The sequence below is a fragment of the Protopterus annectens genome, chromosome 3.part1 (assembly GCF_019279795.1).
Source record: "Protopterus annectens isolate FY-2018-M chromosome 3.part1, PAN1.0, whole genome shotgun sequence".
In the NCBI taxonomy this organism is placed as follows: domain Eukaryota; kingdom Metazoa; phylum Chordata; order Ceratodontiformes; family Protopteridae; genus Protopterus; species Protopterus annectens.
This window is the reverse complement of record NC_056732.1, coordinates 1,154,826,529-1,154,845,008: the sequence shown is the minus strand read 5'-3', so window position 1 is coordinate 1,154,845,008 and position 18,480 is coordinate 1,154,826,529. Positions and strand designations below refer to the sequence as shown.

At 37.9% G+C, this 18,480-nt stretch overlaps 1 protein-coding gene across 1 annotated transcript in view; it reads right to left on the bottom strand.

Moving 5' to 3' along the window:
* Positions 1–18,480, bottom strand: part of FAM135B (family with sequence similarity 135 member B) — a 2,319,882-nt gene that overhangs the window by 330,633 nt on the left and 1,970,769 nt on the right. Inside the window, exon 17 of the mRNA XM_044067284.1 lies at positions 15,406–15,516. Coding sequence (XP_043923219.1) covers positions 15,406–15,516 — 111 coding nt within the window. The remainder of the gene's footprint in view (positions 1–15,405; positions 15,517–18,480) is intronic.

Below are 18,480 nucleotides of genomic sequence, written 5' to 3'. Positions count from 1 at the left end.
TTAACATGATACCCTGACCCCATATAGAAAAAATGGAAAAAAGGGTGGCTGATAATGATGATGATGATGATGGAGACATTTGCTAGTGAATTTATTTACATTTTCTCTGTTTTTAACAAATGGACTTTTTTGTTTAATTGTTGGCTGCTGGAGTCCCCATTTGAGCTATCCTACACTCTATCAAGGTACCTTTTTTGTGAGCAGCTTAACATCAGAAATCTTTTATGGCCATTTTGGAATATTTATAAAATTACATTTCTACAGTGGTCCTGCAGTTCATACAGTACCACTGTAAGACTGTAAATGAAATTTACCATAATGATAGAGCCTTATTGGGCTTCTCTGGCTGTTTCAACTGTTGGGTTATTCACCCACATGGTAGATTCAAGATGACAACCTTTCCATTCAGATGACTCTCCTAATCTCCCATAATGTAGTGCTCTCTTACTATCCCTCAGATTGAATTTTCCCCATTCAAATACCATGGTACTGAGGAGGCATGGAGAAAGGATTCAGGTTTAGGCCTACCAGGTCTATCCAGAAAAGATGGTGACAATTTGGAAGGGGGAGTGGTGGGAGGGTTGTTGATATAGCTAGAGCAGGACAATAAGGATCTATCATTATGGTAAGCCATAACTTTAATAGTCAATATTGTCTTTTCTGTCTGCCTCAACATTTGGGGAAACATCCCCAGTTACTATTTTCCTGGATGGCATCATGGCAGGTTATACTGAGGATGGTAGAACAAAAAGAGGCCCTGGATCTGTATGAGATGTAGCTTATAATGTTTGATGAAGGAAAGCACTGTTAACTGTGTTGTTGCACAGATGTCATCTATAGCAGAGCTCTTGGCAAATGCCACAGAAGTAGAGACTGACCTTGTGGAATGCACTTTTGGTTTAACTTTCAATTGCTTTTTATTCTTAAAATAAAGAAGTGTGATGTAATCTGAAAGTCAACTGGAGACTGTCACTCTGGAGACTTTTGAACCTTGTCTTTCTGGAGAAAAAGATATAAAATGTTAGTTACCCTTGTGAAGAATTTAGTCTTATGAAGATAAAATCAGAGTTGTCTGAGAACATCTAAGGTATGCAACATGTATCTTCCATTGTTTTAGGATTTGGAAAGAAGAGTAGATGATAACTGGATTGATTTAAGGCTGGCTCAGAAGTGATTACTGGGACACGGGCAGGATTTGGTCTAAGGGAGACTCTATGGAAAACTAGATATGGTGGCTTGCTAGTTAAGGCATGATTTTCAGGTATTTGTCTGGATAAAGATGATAACTACTAGTAGTAAGGTTTTCCAGTGGAGATGTTTCAAAGAACGTTTTTGAGGCAGACTCAAATGGGGGTTGTGTAAGACCTTGAAATACAAAGTTAAGGTCCCAAGGAAGAGGAACGGGGTTCTAGATGGAAGCCCTGTGGTGGAAAGTGCCCTTTAAAAAGGCAATACAGATCTTCTGAGAAGTCAAGGAACTTGAATTGAAGCCTAGATGAAAATTGAAAATGGCTGCTAGTTGAATCTTAATAGCTGAATAGTTAGAATCAGAGTCAAATAAGATGGCTAGAAATTACTATGTTGAAGGAACAGGAGAATAAAATGAGTCAGTCCTTCATGCAATGCCTAGAGGAAAAATTTCATTCACTTTTGTACAGTTTTTTGGTAGATTTCTTTTGAGATGCAGATAGAATCTGAATGTCTCTATTAAGGAAAGTTGGGTTACTGGTCATCACTGAAATTGGAGAAATTATGCAGTCTGTCTCAGGGAGTAAATATCCAGGTGATAGAAGCTCTAGTTGCGGCTCTAGCAACCATGGAGGTCACATTAGGTGAGGCCAGAGCACAGGGAGTCATATTTTCCTGGGCCAGAAAGGTGCAATGAGAATAAATTTTGTCTTACACAGTGTTGCTTTCTGCAGAAACTTTGTAATTAGAGAAAGAGGAGGAAATGCATACAGCAGACCAGCTATCAAAGTATGGATGTCTGTCCTTGAGGAAGGATGAATTCAAAGCAGCTGCTACTCATTTTAAGTTAGTAATGGATGCAAATAAATCAGAACAAGGCTGGCCCAAGTAGCTGAAGACTGCGGTTGTTACTGTAGAGTTGAAAGGTCACTTGTGAGACCTGAGGATGTAAAGGCTATCCATTAGAACACTGGATATACCTGGGATGTGCACTGCTATCAGAAAATGCTGTGAAGATACTGCCCACTGCCACACTCTGATAGCTTCTTGCCACAAGGGATATAATCATGTTCCTTGTTGCTTTTTGATGCATCACACAATTGAAGGGTTGTTTCTGTGTACCAAGATTACACTCTAGGGAAGATAGTCCAGAAATGCCTACAGAACTCAGAGGTCAACTGTCATCTCCAATATATCGATGTGACATTGTGCCTCTTGATGGTGCCATGCTCATTGGACTGCCCTTCCTTTGTAGTCCCCTGACCACACCAAAGGGGAGACATCCATGATAACAATGGGTGATGGAAGGGGAAGATCAAAAGGACAGTCTGCTTGTATGAGTAGGAATTAAATCCATAATTTTAGATGAGTCTTATAGACTTTGGACAGTCAGGCAGAAAACCAGAGTTTGTGAGTGGATTAAGACCATTGTACACTGAGTGACCAATGTACTCTAATGTGATATCCAGCATTATGAGCTAGTGGAATTGCTGCTGCCATCATACCAAGTATACTGAGTACTAGGGGAGTTGTGCTGAAGAAAGTCCATTACCTGTAGCCTGGGGGAAAGTAGCCTTTGCACAGGGAGTCTTGCAATTTTTGGTATAGTCCCCAGATGATGGCCAATGTTATCTAAAGATTGTGTTCATTACAGGTTTGATTTCTGAGGCTTACAGAGATAACCAGGGAGCAACACACATGGAGCAAGTAACTTTTTGATGACATAGGGATTCTTTTGTATTTGCACCAAGGAGCCTATCAAAATGATATGAAAACACCGAGTACCCATTTAATTTGAGATGGCTGTGACTAATGATATGTGCTTGGTGAATGACTCCTAGCTGAAAGTGGAGGAACCTTCTGAACTGCTTTGAAATCTGGTTGTTTAGCTACGCATCCTGAAGGTTTTTCAAGCATATCCAATTTCCTTCCTGTAGATGGGTAAGGAAGGACTGCACCAAGACCTTCCAGAATTTCATCTTCACATAGGTATTAAGCCTGCTGAAATCAAGACTGGGCCCAAGGCCTTCTATCTTCTTTAGAACTAAAATAATCTTAATTACAATGTATATGTTTGTTCTGGAAGGATCTCTTGAATAGCTCTTCTTTTCTAAAAGTTGAATGCCCTCTTGGACTACCACCTTCTTTTGTTAGTATGAAACATATGGAAGGAGAAGAGATGTCTGTTTCAGGATTGCTACAAAGGGTATGACATAGATCTAGATTATACTCTTCATACATTTTCCTTTGTGATTGTCAACCAAACATTTAAATGAAGAGTGAAGGAGAGATTCATCTCCAGACTGCCAACAGAGGGGAGTAGTTGGGCAACTGTTCAGGCATGCTGAGAAATTTTACCTGAAATGGGACCCCAAACACCTGATTTTACAGACTCCCTTTTCCTTTGGGGCAGCTTTCTTTAAAGGCCACCTTTTACATGAGATGCCCTATTTGATGAGGATTCAAAAGGCAAATGTTGATACTTTGTAAACTAGAGCCCTTTATTACCCATCTGATTAACTGAAGAGGATGTTTGAGGGGTCTCAACGTGTACATCCATTGCAGACATTTCTTTTTCTTGCTTGATCTTGCTCAAAGTTTCTTTAAGTTTTGGACCAAACATAGATTATCCATAATAAGGCACACAAATTAAAGACATTTTAAAGTTGTTTGCAAAGTCTCATAAATGCAACCAAATATAGCAATGCATGGCGATGCTGGTGTCTACTGCCCAAGCTGCCCCATGAGCTGCATTATGAAGCAACCTCGTGGAACGATTGGTAATTGGCAACAAATTTCTATAGTTCAGTTTCAATCTGTTTCCTAGTGTCAGGTGTAGGGATCTCCTGAGGTCAATCAAGGTCTAATCAGCTATATCCCTCTAGAACATGGTAATGTGTGATATACAGTTTAATGCTCTCAGGGAAATGGTTTACGAGGAGTAAAGCCACTTCCCAAAAATGGACTGTCATCTTAGACTCCATATTAGAAGGATGTACCTCTGATAGCTCCTTCTTAGAAGCTGCAGCAACTATAACAGAATCAATCAGAAGGCACTTGATCCAGAATGGATGGTCTTTGGGGGTTGGAGTATCAATATTTTATCTGGCTTGCACGGAATAATCTCTACAATGTCAAGATCTTGCTATGCCCTCTCCACTACCAGGCTATTGAGATGAGTAACATGAGGGGCCACACAGGAAGTACAGGAACTATCTCTGAACCTTGAAACAACATCTCCTCATTCAAGTCCCAAGGAGCATTAGAGATCAGAGTAGGATGACTAGCCTGATCCACTGTACATACAAAGAAACACACGGTATATGAAAGATGAAGGAATAAACATGTGCTATACGAAAGATGAAGGAATGCTTAGAAATAAAAATGTTTCTGTCAAAAACTGATGAAAAATGGTACAGGCTTGGGTAAGGTACCAGTTAAAGAAGAGATGAAAAGTGTTGAATTATTTACGGAATGTGGCTTGCTAGGTATATAGGAGCATAAATACACACACACACACACACACACACACACACACACACACACACACACACACACACACACACACACACACACACACACACACACACACACGCACACACACACACGCACACACACACACACGCACACACATATAAAACTACACACTTTGAAGAAAACTTATCTTTAGAACTATGAAACAACACCAGAGGATCATGTCTGGAGCAGATAGCAGCAAATGACATACAAGATGTAGTAGAAGAGCACTGCATTATAAGAGAGCAGAAGACCTTGTGTGCAGGAGAAGCATTTGAGCAGAAAATTTACTCTCTTGGATATGCAACAAGGCAAGATACCCCAACAGTGAAGATGGATGGCTAAGATAATAGAGGATTTGTGAGCTTTCCCTTGTCTTCTGTACTGTGAGTCCATGTAGCCAGTAAATTTAAATATATTTTTTTGGAAATTTATAAGTTACATTTTATAAAATAAAAAATGAATGAAAAATAACTTTTTCAAATACATTTTTTTTTTATTATTATTGTGCAACAAATACAGGCAAGGTAAACTTTACAATTAAGAGCATCAGAAATAGTTACACATGTAAGACAAACAACAGCTAACACCTACTAATTCTGTTTCTAAATGGTATACACAATATCTACAGAAAATGATACTAAGATGAGAGAAACAGAAAAAAAACAAGAAACATTGTATTGACCCATTAACACAATGTACATGAGAAAATATCAAGACATATTTGAGAGATAAGATAATAATTGATTAACAGTTTACTAGGGCCTAACTGAAACCTAAACACCAGGTAGCTTGTTCCACTGTTTCTAATCATTATCTAATCTCCAAGAATGTGGTCAAAGAGAAGTTCCCAGAATTTCTGGTAGTAAGCTTGCTTAACTGTATTTCTTATAATTAGTTTCTGAGAGTATATATATTTGATTGCCATATTTCTAAATCCTTTCCAGGAGAGCTTGGTGCAATCTAACCAGTTTTTGGTTATATATAGTTTGATTAATGAACAGAGAGTGATTAAAACATATTTCAGCTTGGAGAGCTTGAGATCTGAAATATGAAGGACAGCAAGCTTCCAGGAAAGGGTTGATTTTTGAAGGTCTACTTTATGTGCTCGAAGTCTGAGAACATCAAATACGATATTCTCGACATGAGTACTATTGTAAACGGAGATCTCCATAGGTGGAGATTTCCATTTACTTCAATGTAGTGCGATCTTGGAGTTGGTATATTTAAGGAGCGGAGGGTGTGTGGGGCTTGCCCCCCTTTTTACAGTAGTTTAAATTTTTTTTTTGTGTATTTTTTTTTTTTGGACTTTGATTGTTTAACAGTTCGATGCATATAATTCGATCCATATGCATTTGAGCTATTTAACTTTCAAGGTCCTAAAGTAGACCCGATTTTTGATAACCCATTTTTTCCAAACGTACCTTTAGGGAGCACTAAATATTGTGGGAGTATTTACAGTACCATAAGACATGTAGAAGGTTGGCGTGGGGAAAAGAACAGCATGGGTAGGATGGGGAGACTTTGGGGTTGAACTTGTTCAGAATAGACAGAGTATGATAAGTATTATTAATAATCATTAATTGTGTATAGACAATTTTTTTGAATGGAGACAGCTTAATAGTGAATTCAATAGCTTTAAGCTTCTGCTCTTCTGTTAATTCCCTATCATATTGTTCCCAATAATTAGAGTATAGGAGTGAGGATTCATGCTTCTTAGAGTTAATCAGCTTGTAGGTATTGGATAGCATTTTTTTTCTTGCAAGATAGGCTTTCAAAGACTTCAACTAGTCCAGATATATATTTTTCATTGGAAGGCATGTTTAATTTAATGGATAAACTGTGACTCCAAATTTGACTTCAAACCAGTGACAAGTGGAGTACCACAGGGTTCAGTCCTGGGACTTCTCCTGTTTGGTATCTATTTCTCTGAAGTATTGGCTAACACAGAAGGCCTTTGGCTAACAAAGTTCACAGATGACTGCAAACTACGAGCCATAGTCGAGTCCCCAAATGATTTGGACATCCTACAGAAGGACCTCACTGAGACAGATGCCTGGTGTCAGAGGCATGGCCTCAAGCTCAATGACAAAAAGTGCATTGTCATCCCCTTTGGTAAAAAATCTGTACCCATGAATTACCACATAATTGGCAGTCTACTTAACACCGAATGTATGATAAGAGACCCAGGTGGATAGTAGTCTCTCCTTTGATAATCACATCGCCGCAGTAGTCAGGAAATCCTTATATGTGGCACACCTCATCACAAAATGTTTCTCATCCAGAAAAAAAGACGCCATTGTTCCCCTCTACTCGGCACTCATTAGACCCATTATAGAGTACAATGTCCCTTTAGGAATGTACCTCACAAGACATCTGCAGCAGATGGAACGGCCACAAAAGTACCTCACAAAGAGGATTACTGGCCTCAAACAGATGCCCTACACTGACCGTCTCAAAAAACTCCAGCTTTACTCTGTAGCATATCACCTACTCCGAGGAGATTTCTGCCTAACATATAAAGCTATGTTAAACCCAAAGCTGTTGGACATGCTTCACCTAAAGAAATCCTAATCACTCCAAGCTACATGCTCTAGGGACCTAAACCTTGTTACCGCAATAAAGAGGACATGCTGGATGGATAGATTCCTATCCCAGAGACTTCCTATACTCTGGAACAAGCTACCCATCTATGTCAAGCAAAGTTCCTCATCAGCACTCTTCAACAAAAATCTTGATGAGTGGATGGGAAATAGGAAATACACCCCGGGGATCACTTCTGTGGCTCTGCTCGACAGGGGCACAGGAAATTAACTTTCTTGGGTGGTGTAAGCCAGGGAACCTTGTTGGCTAGGCTTACTTAGGTCCTTGGGCCGATAGCCTAGTACCTACGTATGAACCTATAAGGTATGTCACTGATTAGTGTTAAAATGATCTCCCTAATCTGCCGTAGAGTAATAGTATATTTGTTGTTCACTTTAAGTGCATCTCATAATTTGCGCATTGTTTTACCCCTATGTTTGTGTATATCCCAGACTGTACAGTCTTTAATTAATAGATAAATAGTGAGATTTAGCCACTTGTTGCTAATTATGATGTTAGGGTTCAGATGGATGAGCTGAAGAAAAGGTAAGGCCTTGTCTAATTTTTTAGATTTTAAAAGTCCTGAAAGGTTTTTATTTTCTGTTTTAAGGTAGTGTTTATTTTGATACTTCTAAGATTAAATGGGGCTATGAAGGGGAGGGCTTTAGGGTTTATATTAAAACTGACACATACTGGCGCCAGATTTCAACCCAGGATGGAGACCAAGACTCTCCATTAGCGCAGAAATTCGAGATTAGAGTAATTCTGTTAACACAAATGATTTTGTAAAAGAGCTGTAGATCAGGTAAGCTCAGTCCTCCTTTTTCTTTAGGATAGGTCAATTTCAGGTAGCTTTTTCTGACCGATTTGGGATACCAGATAAGTTCCTTACTAATTTTATGGAAGAATTTGTTAGGTACAACAGAATTTGATGCATTAAAGTAATAAAGTAGTCTTGGTAGGATATTCATTCTAATGATTGCTGCTTTAGACAACATGGAAAGTTTAAGTTGTCGCCATCTACAGAGATCTTGAGTGATAAAGGACCATGTTTTGAGCAAGTTGTTCTGGAGCATGGATGCATGGTTGTGCTCATAAAGAATTCCTAAATATTTTAAAGAATAAACTATTCTGTAGGGGGAGTCTGGGAAGTAGTTATTTTTGTGATTTAAAGGGTTAATGGGAAATATATGAGATTTATTTTAATTTATTCTGTAGTTTGAAACTCACGAGAATTCGTTAACTGAAGCAACTATCTTCCCTAAGTTTGTATTAGGGTACTCAAAGTAGATGTTTAGATCATCCGCAAAGGCAGAAAGATTTACTTTAGTATTTAATATTTTAGGAACTGAGTGGAAAGTTTTTTGCGAGATGTAAAGAAAAAAGGGCTCAATGTATAAATAAAATAAGTAAGGAGAGAGTGGGCAACCTTGCCTTGTACCATTAGAAATTTTTATAGGGTTTGACAGTGTTTTGTTAATATACAGATATGTATGTGAGTTATTGTATAGGGTTTTTATCTGGTTAATAAATCTTTTAGGAATATCGAAATGGGATAAGGATGCAAATAAGAAATTCCAGTTAACTCTGTCGAAAACTTTACAAGCATCTAATATAAGTGCATATTTCAGACTTCTATCATATTTAGTGACTTGGATCATAGAATCTAAAGTTAACATGTTGTCCCATGTCTGCCTATTGCACATGAATCCAGATTGTTCAGGGGACAGTATGGAGGGCATGACCTTTTTGAGTCTTTCAGCAAGAAGAGAGGATAGAATTTTAATATCAACATTGATGAGGGAAATTGGTCTATAATTATGCGGGTTAGATTTGTCAAAGTTATTTTAGGGGATAAAGATTTTTTGGCCTTATTAATATGGAAATCAGTTATGCATTTCAGTTTAATGTAATTATATACTATCAGAAGGATAGAAGACAATTTTAAGGTGAATGTTTTATTGAAGTCTGTGATATACCCATCTGGGCCCAGAGCCTTGCCAGGTTGTAGTTTACTGATGTCATCCATTATTTCTTGCTGGCTCAATGGGGCGTTAAGGAGCTCCATCTGGCTATCATTTAATTTAGGGAATATGAGATTATTTAGGAAGTCCTCAATCACACTGCTAGGAGTTTGCTGCGTATTTGTCCCATAGATCTCTGTGTATATCTGTTGGAATAATGCTATAATTTGCATATCTGAGTTGAAGATTTTATCTTGTATTGAAGTAAAGTTATCCTAGAGGCTTCTTGTTTGTCCTCAATTATTCTCGCTAGGATTCTAGATGGAACTTGAGTCCACTCAAAATATTTGGCTATGGATTTGAGTTCTTGAAGTGACAAATTGTGTTAGTGTAGTTCGAATAGCTCTTTTTGTGTCTTATTGATTAGTTTCTCAAGTGAGGACTTTGGTTCTTCAGATATTTTTTTTTCTAGTTCTTTAAGTTCAGAAACTGATTAATTTTCTTTTTCTTTACCCACTTTTTTAAGATAGGAGGTTTTTTGGATCAGCATTCCTCTAAGGTTAGTTTTGCAAGCCGCCCACTGAACATCATATGGGATGTCATAATTCTCCAAATTTTCCACGAGCACTGTTAATCTGTCTAAAATCTCTTGGGCCACATCCTTTATAAGTAGCAAGTTATTGTTCATGGACCAACTAAATCTATTAAATCTGGAAGCTAATTTGCCGATAGGTTTATTTTCAGTGTGATTTTTGAATGATCTGACAGATATCTGGGTTCAGAAGAATATTTTATTTCCCCTCTTGTCAGTGATTCTGAGATTAGGAAGAAGTCCAATCTTGAACAAGAAATGTGACATTTGGAATAGTATGTGTAAATGTTATTTTTTTTAGGTCGTCCCCAAAAGAGATGGGATCGATGAGGTTAAGATTTGACATAAGTTCAACAAGGGATTGTGATGTTTGGAGAATTGTTGTGTTCGAGTTACTGGTGCGATCCAATGCTGGGTCTATAACTGCATTTCAGTCGCCTCCTAATATATAGTGATGATGTGGGAACTTACAAAGCAGATGGTATATTTCAAGGATGAAGTCTAGCTGTTTCACGCATAGACCATATATGTTTAGGAAAAGGATTGGCTTTGATGAAAAAGGTTTTAGGGCTGTGAAGTAGCACCATCATCCATTAATGTCACATTTAAAATCTATGATTGATTCCTGGAAAGATGTTTTGATTATGATAGCAGTTCCTTTAGAGTTAGAACTGGCCCCAATGCGATAACAGATTTAACCCATTTCCTGTTTATATCACCTTCCCAGTCTTTTTTAAGCATGTGTGTTTCTTGTAAGAGGCAGACATTTGCCTCAAATTTGAATAACAGCTGTATTAACATTTTTTTTCTTATTTTTATCTCACAAACCTCTCACGTTCCATGAATCTATTATCCACATTCCTCAAGAACTAGGTTGCAGCGTTAGAATTACTTGTTTAATTTTGGTGTGAGTAATGAGATTGTAGGCCCGAAGTTTATTTTTTGTAAATATATTAGGATCATCTCCTAACTTAGTAGCACTTAACTCTTTCAACCCTACCCCTGTGCCTAACCACCTCAACTCCTTGTTTGAAAGAGCTTGAAGTAGGGAGGTTACTAAATGAGCAAATAGTGAAGAGTGTTTGGTCAAAAAATGAGTGAAACCTATAAATGTAAACATACCTAACCATTTTAACACAAAAACTCCTCCAAAACTATAACACAAAAATCTAAATACACTAAGATAAGTCATCCTTTACCCAGCTTAGGACATCCACTTAACTCCTAACTGTAGGTGATGCTAAAAAAAAAAAACGTGAGGAAAATTTTGAATGGACATTAATATCACATGTGGAAACGATTGTTAAAATAGAAAACAAAAGAGTTCCAGTACTAGTATATCCCATAGTTTGGGAACAGTTAAAGCTAAAGGAGCTTGTTATAAACTGAACCCTATCCAGAATATGAGGTAGAGATTAAAAAAAACTTAAGGATTCAGACAACTAAAATCTTGCTGATTTATTGTGACCTAGAGCTACTAAAAGGTGTAGCATAGGACTTAACAATGGTATTGCATGGGACTTGACTTAGTTATCTTGTAGCAAGGCTAAAACTGTAACTATGAATAATGTCCAACTATAAGGAGAATGCCTGAAAACAGTGAATCATCCTAGTAATATATAGTAGATACGCATAATCTAATAGAAAGACAATTAGTACTATTTGTGAATGTTATGCAGAAGTAAGATAAACTTGTTAAAAACATTGTAACCTTTATAGCCTATCTAAGGAGGCATTTGCCTCATAAACAGCATTTAATTCGAACATTAAGGTAGAGAAACTAGTGACCATCCTAGGTGGTCATCAATGTCAGTTCTGGGTGTGAAAAAACAAGCTGCAAGAGCATTAATCAAATCTCTACACATAACATATAAAAGAAAGAAAAGAAAAAGAGAATAGGTCTATGAATGCTGTCAAAAAATATGGCGGTGTGAGAAAAATAATGTTCACCTCACTTGTTCTTATATTCTGGCCTCATCTCCTTAGATTAATTAGTTAATGTCAGCAGAGATTTAGGAAGGTAATATAACAACAAGAAACCAACAAAGTAGTAATTTAAAAAAGGCACTATGCATAAGTCATTCAAGTTGCCATAACTCCTTGGTTGTATACAGGTCAGCTGAATCAGAAAAAAAAAAAGGACAGTTCTACTAGCAACACCCCCCAAGTGAGCATGGGGATAGGGACCTCATGTAGAAACCACTAAAAAAAGCATCTGTCATAGAAGGTCATAATATTATTATAAGACATGCCATGACACCGAAACAATGGTAGAGGTTTAGATGACCCAGCTTCTATGTCGCTACATGGTTATTAACACCAGATGACAAACAAAGATGGATAAATAGGTTAATTTTCCCCATCTCTCCAAGACACAGAGAAGACCTCGGACTGCAGAAAACAAAAAACACAAAACAAAACAAACAAAAAAATTACATCCAGTTCTCAACTACATATGATCTCTTCCTTTCCGAGTAGGGTTTAGAGAAAACAGCTGATTCCTGGGTTATCTAACAGTGTAGTACCTTGCGGGCGTTTCTGCGCAGGTTAGGGTGTGTCCACATTGATTGGCAGGCCATCGTACATCTGAGTGACAGTTTTTTTAGAAAAACACCTTACAAAAACACCTTTTATTCAGCTGTTCTAAGTTCTGCTCAGTGGTTTGGTATTTGGTATAGTTTCATGTTTGAGGTGGTTTATATCTGTTACTTGTTACTTTATACTACGTAGGAAGCTTTTTTAATTTTATTTTTTCCCTTGAGTTGGTGTTGTCTACTATGCAAACTCTTTCAGTGTGGATCAGTGAAGAACATGGACTTTTAAAGACTCAAATTAGGACTGTTTCTCGTGAGATACAATGGGGGAAAGTTTTATGCACTAAGCATATTTTATTTACATAATTTATGTATTAATTTTGTCTGTATTTAGTGAACGTCTGTATATAACTTTGTCACGGTCTTATTTCAGAAACTGCTGCCCTGTTTCCTTTCTGATATTGTCCCCTTGAATAATCAAGGCACGGTTTTGGTGTTTAGATACATTTTTTTATCAGGCATTTAGTTAATTTGGGGGGTGATCGTGCAGGTTGTAGGCTCTCTAAACTTGAAATTGCGAAACCAATGTAGGCGTTTTACTCTCTCCTTTGGGGGGGGGTGTCATGTGTGATTTTGCAAATTCTTGATGCTCAGAAGAAAAATAACTTACTTCTACAATTTATGAAACACTGTGTTGAAGAGGAGACCCATAGCTCTCAGCCTTCTGTCTTCAAAATAAAGAACACTAGCCCTCTGTAATGTTGAATGGATGGGCAAAATGTGGCACACGTAGTAATGATTTACTAACCACTTCAACTGGGAAGGTCATAGTATGGTTAAATATGCTGGTTTTACTTGTAAAAAAGATCCCTTAATGAATCAATATGATGGATGCCAGGCTCAGTGACTGTATTGGATGAATGGGCTGCATACAGGGGCATATCAGAACTGTCTGCGATGAACTACACATACCTTACTGTAAACCAGGAAGAACTAGGTGTCCGTAATCATGCCGAATAACTGTTTTAGCCTTGTCTGCTCTGTACTGATTTTCATTAACTACTTTGTATGCTATTTTTATGTATATTTCATCAGATGATCAGAAATATATTTCATTGGATGATTGAAACTGACAGCTACATGACAGCTAATTAATATTATTGTAGCTTTGTAAGTCATGGGCATATTAGGGGCGGGGTTTGCAACTGTGCATCCTGCAAGGTACTACACTGTTAGATTACTGATTCCTGCATAGAAACTGCATAAAAGCAGAGAGCTAGGCATTTAGGGGCAAAACGTTCTCAATCTAAATTTCATATGAGCCATTCTTACGAGGAGGTTACAGCGTTGTATCAGCCATTACAAAGATGAAGGCATTTACCTTTTCTTACTTTCTTTTCTTCACTAAATGTTGAGAAGTGTGCAGGTACACTACCATAGGCCTAAGTCATATAGGATTCGTGAGGTACCAAAGGGGTGATGCTTGATGACAAAACAGGTAGTTGTACCTTTTAATAACCCTACTGTACATCTTTGCCAACTTTGGTTCCTAGGTACTCACGCCCATTCAGAAGGGTTCACTTCCAGTTTTTAAATCAAGTTTAACTCTAGATTTTAGCAAGGTCGGGTGCTCCCATTATGCAAAAGAAGGGAAGAGAAATCTCTGGAATTGCCTTGTGGACTAAGTCAGTGAAAGTGCAATTTTGCAACAAGAGGGATTCATCGGTCTGGAGCTTTTCCAAAGCATTTAATAAAAACTGCTTTTGCCTCTTGAGGTGAGTCTATCACGAATTTAGTTTCATTGTTGAAGAAAGTTAGAGTGTTCAGATATCACATTTGGAAGCTGATTTTTAGATTGATCAGTTCAGCACAGTATGGTGAGAGATTTTGTTGCTTTCCCTTAATAGCTAGTGGAAGGTCTTGGGTCAAAGTGATTCTGTGACCATTCCAGTAAACTTGTTTTTGTCTTTTGGCAACAATCAAAATTCTTTGGGTATCTTTGAAGTTCAATTGCTTGACATAAACTTGTCTTGGGATAGTGGCATCTTGCTTTTTGTGTAATACAAGGGGAGCCCTTTCAATTGTAATCTTGGTGGTTTCTCTGGTTTGTACTAATGACAGAAAAATCTGTTTGGCAACCTGGATTAGCTGACTGTGTTCATAGGTCTCTGGCAGTCCTCTTATCAGGATATTGATACGCCGGCTCCTAGCTTCCAGATCAGTAATTTTCTGCTGCATTTCAGATAGAGTTTTTGCAGCTCAGTTCATCTTTTAATTTTCCTACCTGGAATTCATTAGCTTCAGTTTTGGACTCAATTTGATCATGCACTTTGGTATTTGGGTGATTTTGTTGCCAAAGCTAGAGAGTTGTTCAGAAAGGCTTTGGACTGCTATTTGGAGAGGAAAAAGGGCTTGTTTAAGCTCGTTCATGTGGACGTTAGCCTCAGCTTTTTCCTTAGCATTTGGTTTAGACATTTCTTCCTGTAATTTAGTTGTTTATTGCCTCTTTGATATAATTTCCTTTTCAGGAGATGCTATTACCGATAATTTTGTTTTGGTGGTCTGAGTCTCCATATTCTCCAATTCCTTTGACATTTTTAGTTATAGTTTGCAGGTCACTAGTATAGCTTGAAGTCTACGGTGATGGCACCTTCAGACCTAAAATTTCCATATGGAGAGGGGTCCTGGAAATACACAGGAATAATAATAGTGATTTTTCAAGGTTAATGCAGTAGAAAACCCCTCTTTTGGTCAGAATCAGATACAGCTAGTTGATATTTTCGACTTTTTAACGTCCTCTTCGCAGATGTATAGCTTTTAAAGTGGTTTTATCAGATTTTGTAAGGAGCTTCGTGGAGAGGGTGCTTACTGGATGTCCAAAATCTTGGAATTTTCACTGAAACATAACTTACGTTAGCTATTCAATTAAGAATAAGAAAGGCCATGAATTGGAACACTAAGATATTAAATGGGTCTCCTAGGTTATATGCAACTCAGGACTGAAAATCAATATAAAATTAATACATACCTGGTTTCTGGCTAAGCTGGTAAAGAAATGTTTTTCGGAGATCTACATTGTCCCTGAAAGTCAGCTGTAATAATGATCCAGATTTTTTTAATTTCTGCATGAGCCATAGACCTAAAAAAATGAAACACTTCTCCATTAGATATTATGCATTTACCATTGTCCCCTCTATTTTAATAAAGATAGCTTTAAATAACTTTTGCAGCATCGCAGATCACAAAGTTTCACCTGCGTTACATTATCTGGCATATTATTAGGTGCAGCATTTTGAGTTAATCTTTCTCATCATTTGCATATTACTAGAGTTACTAAAAATGTAAGTCATGTACTTACCATAATGTTGGATCCAAGTCCTCCCAATACTACAGTTGGGTACCGACCCACTCTGTGAATTTGACCTGGCCATATGTCAGTGCTCGGGTGCTTCATACTCCTACCGATTTTACCCATAATCCCCGGTGAATGCCCCCTTCAGACTGCATTTGCTACCTAGATACCACATGTACCACGAGGAAAGCAAATAAACTGATAAGACAAAATGTGTCAATTTGACAGGGGGTGGAGGGAGAGAAGTTGTATCAGACTGACTTGGATGAAAGGGATTCAATGGTTTAACAAATAAATAACATGTATCCTATCTCATTAGTCCATCTCAGCCAACATATGGGACAGAATCCCAAGCTACCTTAGATCTCAGGTGGAATCATAAGAGGATACCCCTATAAATGAAGCACCAAACATAGATCTGGCCCTAAAAATAATGTCCAGTGAAATGCTTGGAAATGGCATGCAGCATGGACCATGACTTCTGTGCAAATGTCATTAATGGAGGAATTTTCAAAAAAGAACATTGAATCAAAGTCATGTTATTTGCAGAGTAGACAAATGAGATGCAATCAGATAACCATCTTGACAGTATCTGTATTATAATTTTCAGCCCCAGTTTGTTTGAAGGAAATCATACAAATGATTGAGTATCCTTTCTGATAGGTTTGGTTCTAAACAGAATCTAGATTGCCTGCAGACATCTAAGATGTATAATAGGTACTCTCCCCTTACTAGAATAATTTGGAAATAATACAGACATGTTGATGGATTGACTGATTTTGTTTTTCAGAAGTCACCTTAGCAATAAAGGATGGGCTGGTTCTCAATATAACCTATCTTTATGGAAGATCAAGTAAGGAGGTGAAATAAACAAGGTGTGCACTTCTGATATTCATCTAGCCAATGTAATGAACACAAAAAAAATTAAGTTTTCCAAGGCAAATACTTCAGGTCTGTGGAGGAAGCTAGTTTCAAGTGTGTTTTTATTAAAGCTTCCAGGACCAAGTTCAAATCCCAGGATGGAGTGTTAGCCTTAATTTGATGACATAGGAGAGACACTCCTTTGACAAAGACTTTGCACAACTTACAGGTAGCTGATGTACTTTCTTGGAATCCAAGATCGTAATTAGGGATGGCATCACACTGCATTTTAGTAATAAAATAATTAAAACCTGATTTAAAGAGAGAATACAGGAAATATAAACATCTGCCATAGAGGCCCATATAGAGAATCTTTTTCATTTACACTTGCACATTTGTTTCTTGTAGACTTCTTCTCAGCAGCAGAAAGAATCTGGATTACACTCTCAGACTGGAGATAACATGTGATTAATCTCTGGTTGTAAATGTCTAGATGGGGAGACTGACCAGAAGGATGAGAGAACAGATCTGGACTCAAATTTAAAAGCCAAGGGGGCTTCTTTGGTAAGACCTTAGCAAGGAAATAAAATCTGTCTCAGTTGAAATGGAATAATGAGGATCACTTGTAATTTGCAGGTAGATGCCTTCTGAAGGAACTTGGTTAAGAGTGATACAGAAGGAAAGGTTTGAGGAAGACTGGGGCTACTCACATACTAGAGAATCCCTGTTTGACTGCCCCGGGGGGAAACCAGGGCAAAGTAGCTTATGTACTTGGTGTTTGAGGGACAAGAGACCAAATCATAGCAAGGCAAACCCCACTTATTGAAACTGTCTTGAGCTGCTGCCTGATTCAGGGACCACTCATGATGTAAAAGGATGGACCTGCTGAGTCTATGTGCCTGCTAGCCAGCTGGATTTCCCCAGAATGTCCATTACTATCAGAAGGCAACCTGAATCGAGGGACCCTTGCCATACTCTCATGGCTTCTCAGGAAAAGTGATAAGAATTTCTCCCTCTTGTTTCTTGATGTACCATACAACTGACATACTGTCTTACCATACTGCAATCACCCATAAACGTAAAAGGTCCTGAAATTCCTGCAATGCTAGAAGTACCACTTTCACCCTTAGAACACTGATGTGAAGGTTGGCCTCTGAGTGGTTCCACTAACTTTTGACATCCACCCAATGAAATGACTAACCCCACCCTAGTAAGGAGGCATTCATTGCCGTGATAGTAGCCTAGGGGTAGAACAATTTTTTCCCATCAGTAAGAAAGGTAAAGTTGGCCAACAATTCAAATGATTTCTGCATAACTGAATTATGTGACTCATGACTGATTGAGACTCCAGCAGTCGTGATCACCGTATGGGCAGCATATGTTTGAGGATCCTCATTTAATATCTAAAATTGTCAGTCATTGCAGTTGCTGCTGCCATCAGCCATAGAATTCTCTAAATCAGTAACACAGAGGGATAGATGGTGAAGAGAGAGCATCCTTTGCTGAGTGAGGAATACTCCGCAAGAGGTTGTGGCCAGGTGGTATCCGAATGAGGAAATTTTGGGGATATAAGCAATTCTGCAATGAATGGCCACAGAAATCCACACATACTGGTATCCTTCATTTTCATTGTTTACTGAAATTTGTTTTGAAGGTAGAAGCTGTGATTTTGTTTTCTTTTTTGATAATAAACTCTTTTATTTAAAAAAAAATCTGTAGACAGCTGAAAAATTCAGATTTTACTTTCTATAAGCTAGAAAATGTGGTTTTAAAACTTAGAACTTATAAATAAAGGGGGGAGGTTTTACAAGATATATAACAATGTATTAGTTAGGAAAGCCATAAGTGATTCTGGGCAGAGAGATCTAGATAGTTTTAATGCCAGGTCGC